Below are 17,105 nucleotides of genomic sequence, written 5' to 3' on the forward strand. Positions count from 1 at the left end.
GCATACTAATGACCCTTTCATTCAGGTGTGTCACTGAGCCACAAGAATGCAATGACAATATATATATACATATACATATATATATGTATATATATATATATATATATGCCTATATAATACAAAATTGGTTCACAGTTCCAATTATTTATTTATTTTTCAAATTGTGCTTGCAAATTGTATAATATCAAATGTAAAAATTTCTAGTAATTGTGCAGTTAATTATCATACTATTTTTACAGAAAGTTTGGGAATGTATCCCAAATGTGTCACTAATAAAACACAATACAAATAATTTAAAGAGGAGGCTTATATTGAGCTTTTAAGATTTACCTAAGATTTATTTATATGTAGCCTACATATATTTTTGCTATTTTAATAAAAAGGTTACAATTACAACAACAATTAACATTTTAACTATATTTCAAATGTAATCTTTCTTTGTATTATATACTAAAGTATACATTTTATATACATATTTCACAGTTGCGGATTAATTAGTTTGAATATAGCCTACAATCGAACCGACACTATATAATAACATCTTAGCAAACAAGCTTATTTGATGTGGCAGTATTTTACAGTAAAAACGACATCTTGTCTTTCATATGTAACATATCGTTTTTATGATTAGGACATATAAATGTTAATTTGCAGTTTAATACGTTGCTTATACAAAAATATTTTATTTCAACATATTTCAGTCGATTTTTACTCATCTCAGTATTGGAATATAGTTAGGTAAAAGCTGTTCATTCATTCACACACAAAAACGCGATTCAAACAGTCTTTTTGTTTACAGACACTATTCCATATCGCGATTAGCACAAAGCACTTGAAAATAAAGAATACCTATTTCCTCGGCTGGATCTGTTGCTCCTCCAAATGAAACTACCTGTAGCCTACTTCTGAGGTAATTTTTTCCAGGATAATTATTAAGATAGTACTATTATTCCTCACAGCGTCGTAAATCTGAGTCTCTTTCGGTGGTTATCCAGCTGATGGGGGCGTGGATCGCCTCAGAGCAATTGTGTTTGAATAGAGCGCGCGCTCCGTGGGCGTGGTCAAATTAACTTTAATGAGCTGAGACGAGAACGACTATCATCTCTCTTTTCGTACAGATTACATAAAATGAGAAAAACATTTTTTTATATAAATTACTTCATTTAAAAGAAGATAATTCAGGCTTCATGCCTGTGTGTGTGCCTGTATACCTGTTTGACTGAGTATTTGCAGAGTTACAGATGATTTTTCGGACGCGTTTCAGAATGGACTTCACTGACAGAGAGAACGCAGAACGCGCATCATGTTTATTTTTCTTTATTAGGCGAAAAGCACAACACTTTGTTTTTATTATGAGGTTCCACAAAAAAAATACAAACTTAACAGGATCGAATGATGTACATCACTTATATGTAAGATCAAAATTAACAGAGTAATTTGAGTCTCTTTTGCACTGATAAGGAAAAAAGTGAGCTGGTATCGCCGGCGAGACCGCCGACCCCAGAGAGTTAAAATAGATTTTTTTTTTGATCAAATAAGCCCCTGAGATTTTTATTTTATTTAAAAAAATAACCTTACAGACTCCAAACTTATAAAACATAGCTTATTTTATAATATGTTTACTGTATGTAAGGAAAACTCCCTGAGTCAGTGATTGGACACATTTACTGTAAACAGCACAGTTTATATGTCTGTTAGAGCTAGTGTTGTCAAACCGACTTCGGTACCAAGTCGATACTGAAATTTTAAAAATGTGCACTTTGAGCGTTGTTGAGCGGAATCGTAAACACTCTGGAATTGCCATTGTACTCAAGCGCTCATCAAATATGTCTGTGATTGGCTACAATGATCAGCGCTTCAAAACATGTTGTAAATATACATCAATGACGCTCTTCAGCGAGCGCTTACACAGATACACACGGGAGCGTTTGAAGGCAGGTGTCTATCGGCGGACCGGTCCGCTGGCGTGTGCTCTCAACCGCTCCTGTGCTTGGATCATTGTAGCCAATCACAGACATATCCGATGAGCTCGTGAACACAATGGCCAATCAGACGTGTTTATGATTCCGCTCAACAGCGCACATTTTTAAAATTTCAGTACCGACTTAGTGAAACCTGTCATGCAGCAGTTACATCTGGGTAATCTTACCTTCCCACACAAGTAAACCATGTTGGTGTCTGGGTCATAGAATGGAAGCAGAACTCCATTACTGGTGTCCATTTCCTGTGTAACCATTGGCTCAGACAGATCTCTCTGAAATGCACAAACAGAACAGGTTATCAAAAAAACATATCATTACCAAAACATATCAATAACTGAACCAGACAGGCGACATCTGATAGAGGTAGGTAAGCTCATCTGATTGATTGATTGATTGATTGATTGATGATTTCATGGCAACTAAAATAATTAGTCAGTGTCTGATTATTGATGCATGTGTCCTGTGGCCAGTTGCATAAACATACAGTAGCCGCTAGGGGTGGAACGGTACACAAAAGTCACGGTTCGGTTCATACCTCGGTTCAGACGTCACGGTTCGGTACGATTTCGGTACAATGGAGTGAATAGCAAAACAAAAATATAGAAGGCTTTTTATATAAATGTCTTAAGCCTTGTATTTTTTAAATAAGTTTTATTAATAAAGGCATTTAACCAGTTTATTTGTAGTGCACTGACAGTAGTTTTATATAATTAGTTTATTAATTAAATTATTAAAAAGACGAAAAGACCTTGAGATATGTTTGGTAATTGTACCTGAATGAATTTAAAATTAATTTGCTATTTCAGATCAATATATTTGTTTCCTTCATTTTAATTAACCCTAACTTTATTCTCATCTGAATTATAAATAATTGATTTCCGTATAAAATAATACTACCACTAAAAACTTTTGTCAACAGTTGTAGGTTACAGTTTGATAAGAGTTTAGAGTGTGACAAAAGCACAATGTTGTGTTTTATTGCGAGTGTACACAAATATAAGTAAACAATTTGCAGTTTTAATGATGTCCTGTATGAAAAAAAAATGACGGAGTATGTTTTTATGTTTCCACTGTTTGATCGCCCGTGCCTCTCACACACACACGCACACAGTTCGATCTCTCTCTCTCTCTCTCTCTCTCTCTGCCTCTCACACACACACACACACACACACACACTGTTAATCGCGCCCCTCTCTCTCTCTCTCGCGCACACACACACACTCCAGCATTGCAATCTTGATCGCAGCCTGTTCATTGCTGCGTTCACAGTCACACCAAAAGCGAATAGAGCGAAATTTATCGCTATTTAAGAGTTGTTTTTTTTTTGTACCGTGTATTCTCCGTGCAAATTCGTGCACCGAACCGTGACGCCCGCAACGTTTCGGTTCAATACGAATACATGTACCGTTCCACCCCTAGTAGCCGCTAAGTTAAGACTGTAGCTGAGACCCAATTCAGAGGCTGCATCCTTCGAAGGCCGCTTTCGAAAGCCGATTGCATCACCGCGGCACGACGAAGGCTGTCGCAATTCGAAGGCTCCTCCAAATGCATCCTTCGTTTCTCGAGCCACGAAGGATACACCAGATGGATCCTTCGCGGCCTAGTCTACCGCAGAATTTATTGCATTCCGGTGATGAAAGGATTTTTTTTTTTTTGCTTTACTGCTTCAATTTTTACAGTAAAGTGACAGTAAAGACATTTAATGCATCCTTGCCAATGAAATTATTAATTTCATTTAAAAATAATCTTAAAGATGCATTGTGTAATATTTAGGAGGATCTGTTGACAGAAATGCAATATCATATACATAACTAAGTTTTCAGTGGTGTATAAAGACCTTATGAACCGTTGTGTTTTTTTACCTTAGAATGAGCAGTTTCTATCTACATACACCGCAGGTCCCCTTACATTGAAATGTTTCTACAGTGGCTCTAAACGGACAGACTACTACAGAGCGCATTTCGTCACTATGTCGTTTTTCGAGCAAAAAAGCTAGCTAAAGTCAGCGAATAAAACACTGACACAATGATGAACAAGTAACAATAATATTCGCAATAACATCGTTTAACTGAATAATTAAAGGGGTGATGAACTGAGAAATCAAATTTTCCTTGAGCTTTTGACATCTAAGAGGTCATCATATTATAAGAATATCCTATCCAAGTTTCAGAACTGAAAACGTCCTTGTTAGTCCAATAAAAGCTTTTATTGACATCAGGCTCAGCAAACGACTCGTTTTTCAAAGTGGGGAACTATGACGACACCACCCCCGCAGAAGAAGATCAACGCCTACTTTAACACGGACGGTTTAGCCCCGCCCACCGATTCGCGCATTACACGAAACTCATTATAATATGCAAAACTGTTATCCACTCACAGCAGTGGGCGTTTACTTCCAAGTCTTCAATGCGAGACGCCCATAAAAACCGAGCGTTTTTGAGCTAGGCTCAAAACTAGGGTAGAAAATAGCCTATTACTTTAATAGTCATTTTGATGTTTTTGAATTTAAAAACCAAGCGAACGTCATAAGTTGACCTCAGACAACAATATAAAAAAAATTAAAAAGCCAGTTCATGACCCCTTTAAGTAAACCTAATTTCTTCATCTTTGTAAAGAAACCTCATTGCTTAACTGGCTGCTCTCTGCTGTCTCAGACGACATCTTTTCCTGTCGGCCAAAGTAACTTATGTTGGTTGCCATTCGCAACCTCACCACTAGATGCCACTAAAAATTACACACTGCACCTTTAATAATCCCAAGCTTGTGAATGGTAGTGTATATTATTGATTATTAATTACCCATAAAGCTTACAGTAGGAAGATCAATCAAGTTTCTATTAACAGATTCAAGCTTCACCACAGGCTCTAAAGGATAAAAAGTTCTTGCTGACCAATGAACCAATGATGTTCCTCTAAAAAAAAATGCTCTTACTGTGTCCCAGAGGGCAAGCTGTCTCTCACTCATGCGACTGAAGCCGGTTGTCAGGATTTTCCCATCGGCCAGAAAGACGGCCCTCATTGGCCTGGTGCCCTCATGAGCCTTCTCCCGCACCTGAGTGTGACATCGTCAAATGACAAGAAAAATAACATATTTGTGCATAAACACTGATCTGAAAACACTGACACATTCATGAGTGACCCGATGCAGAAAACAAGGACAGCTCCAGGGCAAAGTCTAAGCTAACTGGAGACTTTTCATGTTTAGAGGCAACCACAAAATTGTTGTTTTATTATTGATTTATAAAGTTATTTATTAAATTATTGATTTATAAAGTGCTAATTCAATAATATTCTATTCATACATAAATCAACATATACTGCAGTCACATGTGACACTTCCAATGAATATGAATGTTATTTTCACACTATTAAAGGTAGGGTAGGCAATTTCGGAGAGGCTAACAATAGCAAGCTTTGAGAGAATAAAGAGCAGCTGCTTAATAAACATTGTTAGAATAATTATATTAGTCCTCAGGTGCACTTAATGCCCATGTTTATTTTGAACACCTGTATCATCTCGGCCTATTAGGAATATTCTAACTAATCACACTGAAATATCCTGTATCTACACTACCGTTCAAAAGTTTTGTGGTCAGTAACACTGTTATTGAAAGACATTAATCATTTTATTCAGCAAGGATGCATTCAATTGATCAAAGGTGACTAAACTCATATATAATGTTACAAAAGATTTATATTTAAAATAAATGATGTTGTTTTGAACTGCAAATAAGCATATGACAATAATTTCTGAAGGATCATGTGACACTGAAGACTGAAGTAATGATGCTGAAAATTCAGCTTTACATCACAGCAATAAATGATATATTGACCCTCTGATGCACAAGCTATGCAAACCCCTTCTAATGCACAACATGGGTCTAAAAAGACCAGTATTCATTTCCTAAGTTATTTCATGCATGGCTTTCATCTTTTGAAATCACTTTATTTCAGCATTTAATATTCCTTGATCTATGAATTTATGATTTGTGAATATTCAAAATATCTTGTTTTCAATTATCACAAATTCATATTTTAATATATTTCCTAGGTTTTGTTTTAATACATCAAGTTTACACACATGGGTCAAAAACGACCCATCTATGCAAGCGTGATAAAACAAAAGAATAAAGAAAACCTTTTGTTAAAATAACCAATTTCACAGTTATTTAGATCAACACATTTACTGTAACACTTGAAATATGTTTATTGGCCACTTTGTCACACATATAACAGACATATAACAGATAACACTGAAATTAAACTGTAGTGTAGTGCAGCTGCAGTGAATTGTGGTGAATGTGACTGGATGAAAAAAAAACCTGACAAAATAAAATCACACGGGTACAGCGCCATCTTAAATTGCCATCTCAGTGCTTACATGTCTCACAAAAGACAACTACACGTTAGTGCTCCTTGCACGCGGGCCTGGTGCACTCTTCGATTGGCCCTCCTGCTGATGTCCTCCTATGGCCGGGTGGTCGCTGCATTTTTTTTTTTTTTATTGTTACATTTATATAGCGCTTTTGTCTGAACTCAAAGGGCTTTACATGGAAGGGGGAATCTCTTCAACCACCACCAATGTGCAGCATCCATAGTGCATCCATACCAGAACGCCACCACACACCAGCTTACTGGTGGAGAGGAGAAGCCAATCAGTGAAAGAAAGAAATGTGTATAGCCAATCAGTGGCCAATGGGCAAATTTGGCCAGGATGCCGGGGTTAAACCCCTACTTTTTTTTCCGAACTGGGGTTTTTTGGAGGTGCCCTACAAGCGCCTCTTCATATGGGGCATGACAAGCTCCTCGACCATGCAGCCTCCTTGATGAATAGCCGTCTTGCATTGGTCACACCACCATGTCATCAGGGTGTTGTGCAGTGAAGTTGGTGTAGGCATTGAGGGTGGCAACATCCAGCACATTGCAGTATTGAATAATTTCTGGTTTCTTAACACTGTTATCATCCAATTTTATTCATCATGCATGGTGCTCAGGAGGACAACTGCTTTTCCCTTCTTCGACACATAGCTTACCATAGTCATGTGACCATTGAATCCAAATTCTGAGCTATGCTTCTCCCTCAGTTTGGATGGCTTCATCATGACAGGCGGTATGTCTGGCTTGTTCTGGGGAAGAGTCCACTGACCGACGTAAAGGGTGACCGATAGCCAGGGACGTGCACAGGGGGGTTGCTCAGGTTGCCCGGGCAACTGCCCATATGCCCTTCTCACTCAAGTTGCCCTTCCGAGAAAAAAATTAAATCGTACAATGGATGCAGAATTTTACATAGGCTTAGATTTAAAAAAAAAAATCGCAAAGCCTCATTCACTTCCATTCGGGCACCGAAAGTGAAAGTCAGTATGAAGGGCAAACGCTGCATGCGACCATAGACTGCACGCAAATTACTTAAGGCCACGCCTCCATCTCGTGTCATAGTCATAGCGCGCCGTCATGTGTATACAACATCCACGACAAAATGAAGCGAAACTTCACGAAAAGAGGAAGAAGAAAAAAAACATGAGAGTGAATTGCGGGAACAACAATCAGGTAAACTTGTGTTCTCTCCTCTCTAAGTTTGATGTCAGCAAAGTTTGATGTTTTTCGGTCTTGCTAACCTAGCTGGGCAGGCAGTGCATCTCTTGCATGGGCGTAGATTACGCGGGGGACGGGGGGGACGTGTCCCCCCCACTTTTTATAAAATGTAAATTCGTCCCCCGCACTTTTTCATAGGGCAAATGTGTCTATGACAAGCTGAGGTTTTCGCGGGTGTGTATAGCCTGCCCTACATCGAGATTTAAAATCCAAAGAAAGGATAGTCTATCTACATACGTGACTTTCACGCTTCCATAGTAATCAGTCACTCGTGCGACACGCCCATGCTCGCAGCCGCGCCGAATCCATCAGTTTCATAGAGTTCAAAACGGCAAAAAAACTCTTCACTCCTTTTTCACGAAAAAGTCAAGCACTGTAAGTTGTTATGTGGTATCGGAATTGTGTTGCACAATGATGAATAACTCTGTCTATTTCTCTTGTTGAATAATTAACAAGTTTTGTTGTAAATTGAAAATATTCACTATACCCGGATTACCCGCACAAACGTGCACTATTTTCAATCTTTTTTTATTCGTAATGTCTTTTATTTTCACAGATATGTTATCAAAGCCGTTCAAATTAGAATAAACATGGTGATTGTTAATGCTGAATGTGTATGTTCATGCATTAACAGCCACGATCTGCTTGAATCAGGCAGTAACATGTGTAGACTATGATGTTTACCATAATTCGGTAACACTTTACAATTAGATAAAAAAGTTTGTAGACAAACTTGAAGTTCTCTTAAAAAAGCCTAACTAGAAAGTTTGAAGTATTTTTAAAAGCTTGACGTTTGAAGATTTTCAATTGGAAAGTTTTAGTTTAGTAAGACAGACTTTAGGCTATTAAGGAAATGTTATTTTGCCAAAAGAAGAACTTTTATTTTAAGTAAATGTTATTTTTAAATCAGCCTACTTCAGTGTGATATTTAACCATATTATCATGCTTAACAGTAACACTGACAATTTGAATAATTGTAATGCGATGATCAGATATCTAAATCAGAGAATATCATATGTTTGGGCGGTTGACGGGTGGATTATTTATTTTTAACAGTGGATTCGGGGGACTCAAAGTGCACCAGATTAATGAATTTATTTTTAAAATGTACAAAATTTTCTTCCGGGGGAGCATGCCCCCGGACCCCCCTAGAAGTACCGAGATTCATCTACAAAAATACTGTGGGAAAAACAGTAGGCTATATGATGGTCTACGAAAAATAACAATGTTATTATCTAATTAAAATACATTGTCAGGATTTTAGCACCTCCGCCTCGTTTTAAGCCAGGAAAACCCCTGCAATATAAAGTACTGAACATCTACATTTCTTTCTTTCTGGTTTTTTGCTTTAAAAATAAATAGCATATTAAGCCACTTAACCTGTCAACAAAAGTCTGAAAAAAAAATGGTATTACACTTGACATTCTGTCCCCCTCACTTTTGAAATGATGGCTACGCCCCTGATCTCTTGCATCACTTTGTGCCTGACAAAAGTGAGAGTAAAATACAATTATTTATTACGTTTGATTTTGATAAACGACAAAGTGCAACGGTGTTTGTTTACTGCAGCTCGGAAAACATAACCGCGTCGCGTGTGTTATCGTGCGTTCAAATGCGCGTGCACGAAATGAAACTCGCATTTTTCAAGCAGAAATATGTGGAGACCAGACATACTGTACAATACATGCACGTGAATGATGGCACTCCCAATCAAAGTACACATTATACTTTTAAAACAAGACACTGATTATCTAGTCTCAGTGTAGTTAAACAACTGTACTAATTATGCTAATACTAATTACTGTACTCTGTTACTCTGTAATTAGTACTGTTTAGAGTACAGTACTAATTACTGTACTCTAAACAACTGCACTAATTATGCAAGATAGAAAGCAATGTATTGACAATTTGACATTGATTGACTATTGATAGGCTATATTGAATTTAAAATGTTGATTAGCTGGACATACTGGTCAATATGGATGCACATCCCTCAGTAAATAATAACCATAAATCAATAATTGCTTCAACATGCATAATAAAAAAATAAAAAATCATACTGATGCCGAAAATGGCTGTAGAAAGAACCAAAGTTAATCCCAAAAGCCAAAGCTCAGGGTTATAATTTATTATATTTATGTTTACGTTAATATTCACTTACTTAATAATATTCATTTATTATCTTAACATTCTATAGAAAATACTCTATTCAATAAATATTGTGTGTTTGAACCTCATTCTGTTCTATATTGTTGTTTTTATTCTTTGACTGTTTTGTTTAAAGGAGGGAGGATTGTATGGGAGCACTGAAGTGTCAGGTGTGACTGTGGCAATGGCAAATGGTTTACATAGCTTACGACATCACAGGTCAGGTAGAGGCCCCTTAGCAGAATTTTGCTTAGGGCCCCAGGGAGGTCAGGAACGGCACTGGGTTTAGCAGTCGATTCTGTTCCTTACCGGAATTCCTGTTCCCTTTACGCAATCATACTACAAATCATGCGTAGTTGCCCAGATGAGCAAAAAGCACAATTGAATGTACGGGAAGCCAAAAGGTTAAAAAAGGATTGTAGCCTATTTTTTCCGAAATCTAAGCTTTTTTTTATTTATTTTTTATTAGAAGCGAGTTTTTCCCCATCTGTCAATTCAATCCAGATTATTTATTTAAAAAAAAAAAAAAAAATAATAATAATAATTAAAAAACAATAAACAATAATATTAGCAACTCTTTTTCTCATGTGTATTTTGGTGACATTTAACATATTGTTAATACATTTTGTATACTGTTTACAAAGTTGTATATCATAAACCTGTCATCTTTGACGTTTGCAATCTTTATAAAAAATAATAAGACCATAATATGAGGCATTGCGTTTGGACATAAACACGATCAGATAAGGCAATGGGCAAAATTCAACTGAATATATTCCTTCATATAGCCCGTGAGTTTTGGGGGTAGTGCCCTTTTTTCAGGTCAGAGCAACTGCCCCACAAAATTCCTGTGCACGTCCCTGCCGATAGCATTGATTTATGAAAAATAAAAATGACGAAATATGGAGATACAAGGTTTCCGCCTGTCAGCGACAATATATACTTGTATATACTGTATAATAACGTTCTATTTCAACTTTTATTTTGTTGACCTAGCTAACATTAGATAGAATAGAATATGTCAACAGCAAGCTAATAGTATTGGACATGTTTCTCTTTCTCACTAGTAATGGATTTCAAGGTCAAGGTAACGTTCGCCTAAACGTTCAAAAATTATATCCAGTTGTCTTTCACAAAATATCAAATATTTTCTGTGACAAAAAAATTATAAAATAAGACTTACATGCATGAAATATACAAAAGCAGGGCGTGTTGAGTTGTGAAATGTGTGGCACAGGTGAATAGTTTTCTGCAGTAAATATGTTCCTACTATTTACAAATATCAAATGTTCGATTGGTCATTTTTGACCCATGTATGTAAAATTGATGTAGAAATACAAAAACTGTGTCTGCTTATAAAGTAAGAAAGGAAAAATAAACATAATGATTTGTGGAAATCGAAAACAAGATATTTAATGTACACCTGGATTAATAAATGATAAAAATACATTTCTTTCAAAGATTCAGCAAAGAAATACTCAGCCGTGATTGAAATAACATAGGGAATGAATACGGGTCATTTTAGACCCAAGTTGTGCATTAGAAGGGTAGTGACGCAAAAAAGTAAGAAAGGAAAAATTTTAATAAGGATTTGTAATGATCTAAAACAAGTTAATTGAGGAATACCTTGAATACTGAATGATGAAATTAATTTCTTGCAAAGATATAGAAATGAAAACTCAGTCGGGTCACTTAGACCCATGTTGTGCATCAAAGGGTTAAAATAGAAAACAGCTATTTTTCAATTGTAATAATATTTCACAATATTACTATTTTTACTGTATTTTTGATCAAATAAATGGAACCCTGGTGAGAATAAGAGATTTCTTTCCAAAACAATCATACAGAACCCAATCTTTTGAATCGGTCTGTGTTACATTGCTTTATAAACCCCCGGTTGGGAAACCTTGATGCAGAAATTTGAGGATGCAGGAATGAACCGGCTGACCTTAAGGACAGTTCCCCGCCGGGGATCAATGACTCGTAAGGCTTTGTCTTTACAGGTGGTGCACAGGACGCTGCCCTCTCGGTTCCAGCTCACGCTGTATATCAGGTCAGGATGGGCGTCACTCAGCTGGTACACCATCTCCCCGGTGCCCACATCCCACACACAGAGGACATTATCACATCCTAGAACACGGGCACACAAGATCAAAGGGTTACACTTTATTTCGATGGTCCACTTTAGACATTCTAGGGATGTCAAAAGTACTGGTACTACTAAAAAAAAAAGTTGATGGTACCAGCATTTCTGCAGTTCCGGTAGTACTGGGTATATTCGGTACATGCTGATAGACGCTGCTTTCAAATACTCTCATTCGTGTTTGTTTGAGCGCTCTCTGAGCATCTATTTACAGCGTGCTTTTACCAGTGTTGAGCATTGTAATGAGTCACAGTCATATCTGTTAAACGTGTGAATGCAGTGGCCAATCAGAGGTGCTATTCAGTAAGTTAGTCAGAATCCGCTGAAAACGCATGAGGTTTTGTCTTGTTAAATGTTCGCCGCATGCTCCTGAATCTTTTCATTATAGCCAAAAAAGTGTAAATGCAATATAAACAGGAGATTCACTTGAAGAAAGCTTTTTTTATATATTTAATAATGGGAGTTTTCACGAGAGTGCAGAATTTAGTGAGCTTGAACTTTAGAGATTGATAGTTTTAGTGATTATAAATGGCTTTCTGTTTATTACCCATTCACTATCTCAATACAAGTGTAGTTTTTATGCTGCTCAGTACATGGAAAGGGTTTCTGGACTGACAACCATATTTAAATGCGCCATTGAATCGTAAACTGCGATGATTGACAGTGACAAACAACGGACGAGACAAAACAGGACACGATTTATTAAAGTACTTAATTCAGCAGTTCTTGCTCTGGTCCCGAAATTGGTACAGAGACATGCCAACTAACTCTCATTAGAGTATTAGTAGACTGTTAGGTTAGGGTTCAGGTAGTAGAATAAGTTGACATGTAGTTGCAAAGTTACATATGTCTGTATTGGGAGCATCAAAATAAAGTGTTAGCCAATATTAAGCAGACGGTCCACTACTCTAATGATTGTTAGTTGAGATGTAGTTGCAGAGTTACTTATAGTAAGTAGAATGTCTACAGTGGACCATCAAAATTAGGGATGCACCGATCCACATTTTTTCACTTCCGATCCGATCCCGATACCTGAATTTGGATATCGGCCGATACCGATACTTTTCCGATCCCAGAGCTGTGTTTGCTTTAATATTATTATTATCATTATTGTTGATTTTATATGATGCTGAAATAAACTCCTCTCTACAGGCAAGTATGATATGTACGTATGTATGTATGCATGTATGTCAATATATATATATATATATATATATATATATATATATATATATTAAATAGATAAACAAAAGATAGACAATTAAACAAAGATACACATTATACAGGCCTACACAGTGCTTTAATTTCAGGAAGGTCTACTAACATTATTCAGGTATGGTCTAAAAATAATTATAATAAAGTAATCAAAAGTAAAATAGCACTGCAAAGTTTATCATAGATAGATTTATGCTTATTAAAGCTAAAGTTATTCATTCAAGAGCTGTGAGTGATTTTCTCTTTGCCTTTTGTTGTTTGATTCTCAGTAATGGAGCAATCGTCAGCATGTTTATTAGACTGCTTCCCCTTTAAGAACGAGTGCACCATATTTTCTCCCAACTATTTCCATAACTACGTCCATTTTAGACAAACTGTTTAAGTGAATCTCCAAGCCGGTCATTTTGACATTTTTGTGTAGGCTACATTTGATCGTTTAGACGTGCATATGAAGCCCAAAGTATAATGTGCTTGTCTCGTTGCGGTCTGTTTCGGAGCGCGCGACGCGGGAACAGCTTCTCTTGCGCAGATTTTTGTGCTTTTAATAGCTTTTTTTATTATTAAAAGCGTCCCGCAATTTAGCAACAGTAGAGACTGCATTTTACAACAATCACCGATCATGCTGATGGGCTGTCGTGTTGTGCGCGCTGTGGCACCGCGTGAGAGATCTCTCTCTCTCTTTCTCTTCTGGACTGCGAATAGCAAACATGCATCACAGACAAATGGTTTAATTAATACGGCTTTGCAAACATTGCATTTTGCTGTCTTGCTCTGCTGCGGTGTTTCCAGAGTGAAGTATTTCCACCATAGGATTTCCACACAGCGAACATGTTGGCAGCTCAAAGCTATCCTGCTAGCTGGCTGCAAACTGCGGAATGGATTTCCTGAGGGGGGGTCTCTGTGTCTCATTGAGCCGTGCCTCCGTTCAGGATATCCATTCCACAGTTTGCAGCCAGCTAGCAGACTAGCCGGCGGGCCGCGGGAATCACTTTTGGAGTCGTTTCAGCAGACTACGTTAAAGCGCAGACATGGCTCATGGATATCGGATATCTCCGCAGGTTGGATCGGGAAAATCCGATACGTGAATTACGCTGGTATCGGTCCCGATACCGATACTGGATCGGATCGGCCCCATCCCTAATCAAAATAAAGTGTTACCGATCAAAGATGGCCAAAAGATCAGCAAAAGAACATTTAACCAGTATAAGAGCTAAGATTTGCATCTCAGATATTTACATGCTAATGCAAATCAAACCCAAAGCTGCCTTTCTCAGTCTGGTTGTGCACAAACCTTTAAATCAACATGTGCATGAAGAGGTTTAGCTTTATATATGTTACTTCTGTAGAAGTGTAGATGTGTAGTAGACATATCAATTATCTTAATTATATGGAAATAAAACAATATATTGACTTTTAAAACCACTTTTTGTCATGCTTATTCATGTCTGCCTGTAAGAGTGTAATGTCTTCAATGATCTTCATTTGGTGGCTTTTCTCAACAAATATTGATATATGCAATTAATTGAGATTCACTTAATTACAGAATCAGCATATCATCATGCAATTCATTTTTAATCGATTGACAGCTCTATTGTCTTTTTTAGTACTTTGAAGGTGCACAAAACCATCAACAAACTCCAACATCCAAAAATAGGGTTTGAGAAAAGATATAAAGCAGGTTTAAGACACCAGAATTAGAGCACACTCCAGAAATAGAGCGTGCCAGAACAGACTTAATCCAAGCACCGAGAGCCGCAAAGAATATATAGACAAAGGAAGTGCTTACCTGCAGTCAACAGGATGTTGAGGGCCGAAGGGTGCCAGGCTAAGATGCCCACTCTTTTACTGTGGCCCTCGAGGGTCACAGCAGCTTCAGACATGGGAGACGTAAGACCCCCGTCGGGAATCTGCCAAACCTGTTGTGCACAAACACAGTGTGTCTCTTTTTACAGATACAAGAAAAACGATCTTCTGTGTAAAAGTTAAGTTCTTCTCTGTCACATGATCCTTCAGAAATCATTCGAATACACTGATTTGCTGCTCAAGAAACATTTACTATTATTATCAAAGTGAAACAAATACAGATGTGGTGTTTAATTTGTTTGTAGAAACATCAGGATTCCTTGACAAAATAGAAAAAGTCTTTATTGTAATTTCTTATTATTAGTAATGTAATGTAATGTAATCTTTATTTCGAACAATTTAAAATGAAATTGATTTGAATAATGTTGAAAACAGTTGTGCTGCTCAATATTTCTATGTAAAATTGTGATACACTACCATTCTAAAGTTTAATACATTTATACAGAAATTACACATTGAATTGATCAAAAAGACAGTTATATTGTGACAAAAGATTTCTATTTCATATATATATGGTGTTCCTTTGAACTTTTTATTAACAAAATAAAATTATAATGAAATTGAAATCAGCATATTACAATGATTTCTGAAGGATCATGATGTGACCCTGAAAACTGGAATAATGGAATAATATAAAGATAATATATGATATATTAATATATGACATTATATTGCATAAAATATATTCAAATCCATTTAATTAAAGAATCCTGAAAAAATAAAATCACGATTTCCACAAAAATATTAAGCAGCAAAAACATTTTCAACTTTGATAATAATGAGAAGAACCACTGTTAAAAATTGAGCAGAAAATCAGCATATTAAAATGATTTATGAAGGATCATGATGCTGAAAATTCAGCTTTGGCATCACAGGAATGGATTAAAAAAAAGTTATTTTAAATTATAATCATATTTTATAATAATACTGTTGTAGATTGTTTTCAAAAACATAAAAAACTAATTATTGCAAACTTTTGATTGGCAATATAAGTATATTATATGGGAAAATGTGTACAATATTTGTACATAGATTTTTACAAACTGTTTGGATCAAAAACACAATTTTAAGTAATATTAAAAATGATTGAAAAATAATTCGATAAATATTGAAAAACGTACCAAACACTTTTCATTCAACAAAAATGACAATATGCACCATGTGAATCTTCATGTCTTAATAATGCAATGCAATGCAACCTTATTCACCACTCATGAGGTGTGGGTTTTGTGGAAGGGAGTAAAACAAACCTTGACAGTGCAGTCCTCTGAGGCACTGGCAATAACGTTGTCGTCATGTGGGCACCACTGCACATCCAGCACTGGAGCGGCGTGTCCACACACAGTCGGGGTGTTCTGGTCCACTCTCCCGCTCTAGTGGATAGAGATGTGAAAACAATGTGAGCTTAACCAGTTTTATGGAAATGTTGATTTGATTATGCAGACAACTGTAAATCCTCATTGTTTTTGCATATCGCAGAGAGAGTGCATGCCAACCTTGGCGAGCGGGAACACAAGAAAGGCTCCGCCTCCTCCAGCCTCGATGACAACAGCAATGAACTTCGGATTGGCAGCACAGAGCGGACCGTCCCACGTCACGCGTGACACTCTGACATCATCAAGGCAATGCTCAGCCTTCCAGGCCTGTGCGAAAACATGCCTGAACTTACTCTGCCTGACAACACCCCTCCTGAAGGACATGACTGTGGGCAGGAGAGCGGAACACAGTCAGATGCCATTAAACCAATCATGGAATAGTATTTTATGAAGCACAAATAAATCATGTTAACATGTTAAAATAAGTCAAAATGAACGTAAAGGAAAGCAAAAGACCAACTGCACTTTGGTAAGAAAAATAAATGCAAGAAAAAAGTCTGATCACAATTCAATATGCAAATTTGCAATCACATCAATAGGTTAGGTCAGCTTCAATTTTAAAGGGGTCATGACATGAGAAATTAAATTTGCCTTGATCTTTTGACTTATGAGGTTTTTGCACCATTAAAACATCCTGAAAGTTTCAGAAGAGCTTAAAACCTCCTCCTTATTATATACTAAGCATTTATTTAGTCAAGCTCCAAAAATGGCTTGTTTTGATATTGCGGGATCTGTGACGTCACACTGGCAAATATATTTGCATATGACAGCCTCCAGAGCAAGACAT

At 36.8% G+C, this 17,105-nt stretch overlaps 1 protein-coding gene across 1 annotated transcript in view; it reads right to left on the reverse strand.

Moving 5' to 3' along the window:
• Positions 1 to 16,644, reverse strand: part of coro1b (coronin, actin binding protein, 1B) — a 29,738-nt gene extending 13,094 nt beyond the window's left edge. The window contains exons 1-6 of the mRNA XM_056259277.1: positions 16,439 to 16,644; positions 16,193 to 16,315; positions 14,866 to 14,995; positions 11,670 to 11,851; positions 4,914 to 5,033; positions 2,150 to 2,254 (exon numbers count right to left, since the gene is read on the reverse strand). Of these exons, the coding sequence (XP_056115252.1) occupies positions 2,150 to 2,254; positions 4,914 to 5,033; positions 11,670 to 11,851; positions 14,866 to 14,995; positions 16,193 to 16,315; positions 16,439 to 16,642 (864 nt within the window). The 5' untranslated portion in view covers positions 16,643 to 16,644. The remainder of the gene's footprint in view (positions 1 to 2,149; positions 2,255 to 4,913; positions 5,034 to 11,669; positions 11,852 to 14,865; positions 14,996 to 16,192; positions 16,316 to 16,438) is intronic.
• Positions 16,645 to 17,105: the final 461 nt, after the last annotated feature.

Source organism: Rhinichthys klamathensis, unplaced genomic scaffold (assembly GCF_029890125.1).
Source record: "Rhinichthys klamathensis goyatoka isolate OS25496 unplaced genomic scaffold, OSU_Roscu_1.1 h1tg000165l_1, whole genome shotgun sequence".
Lineage (NCBI taxonomy): Eukaryota > Metazoa > Chordata > Actinopteri > Cypriniformes > Leuciscidae > Rhinichthys > Rhinichthys klamathensis.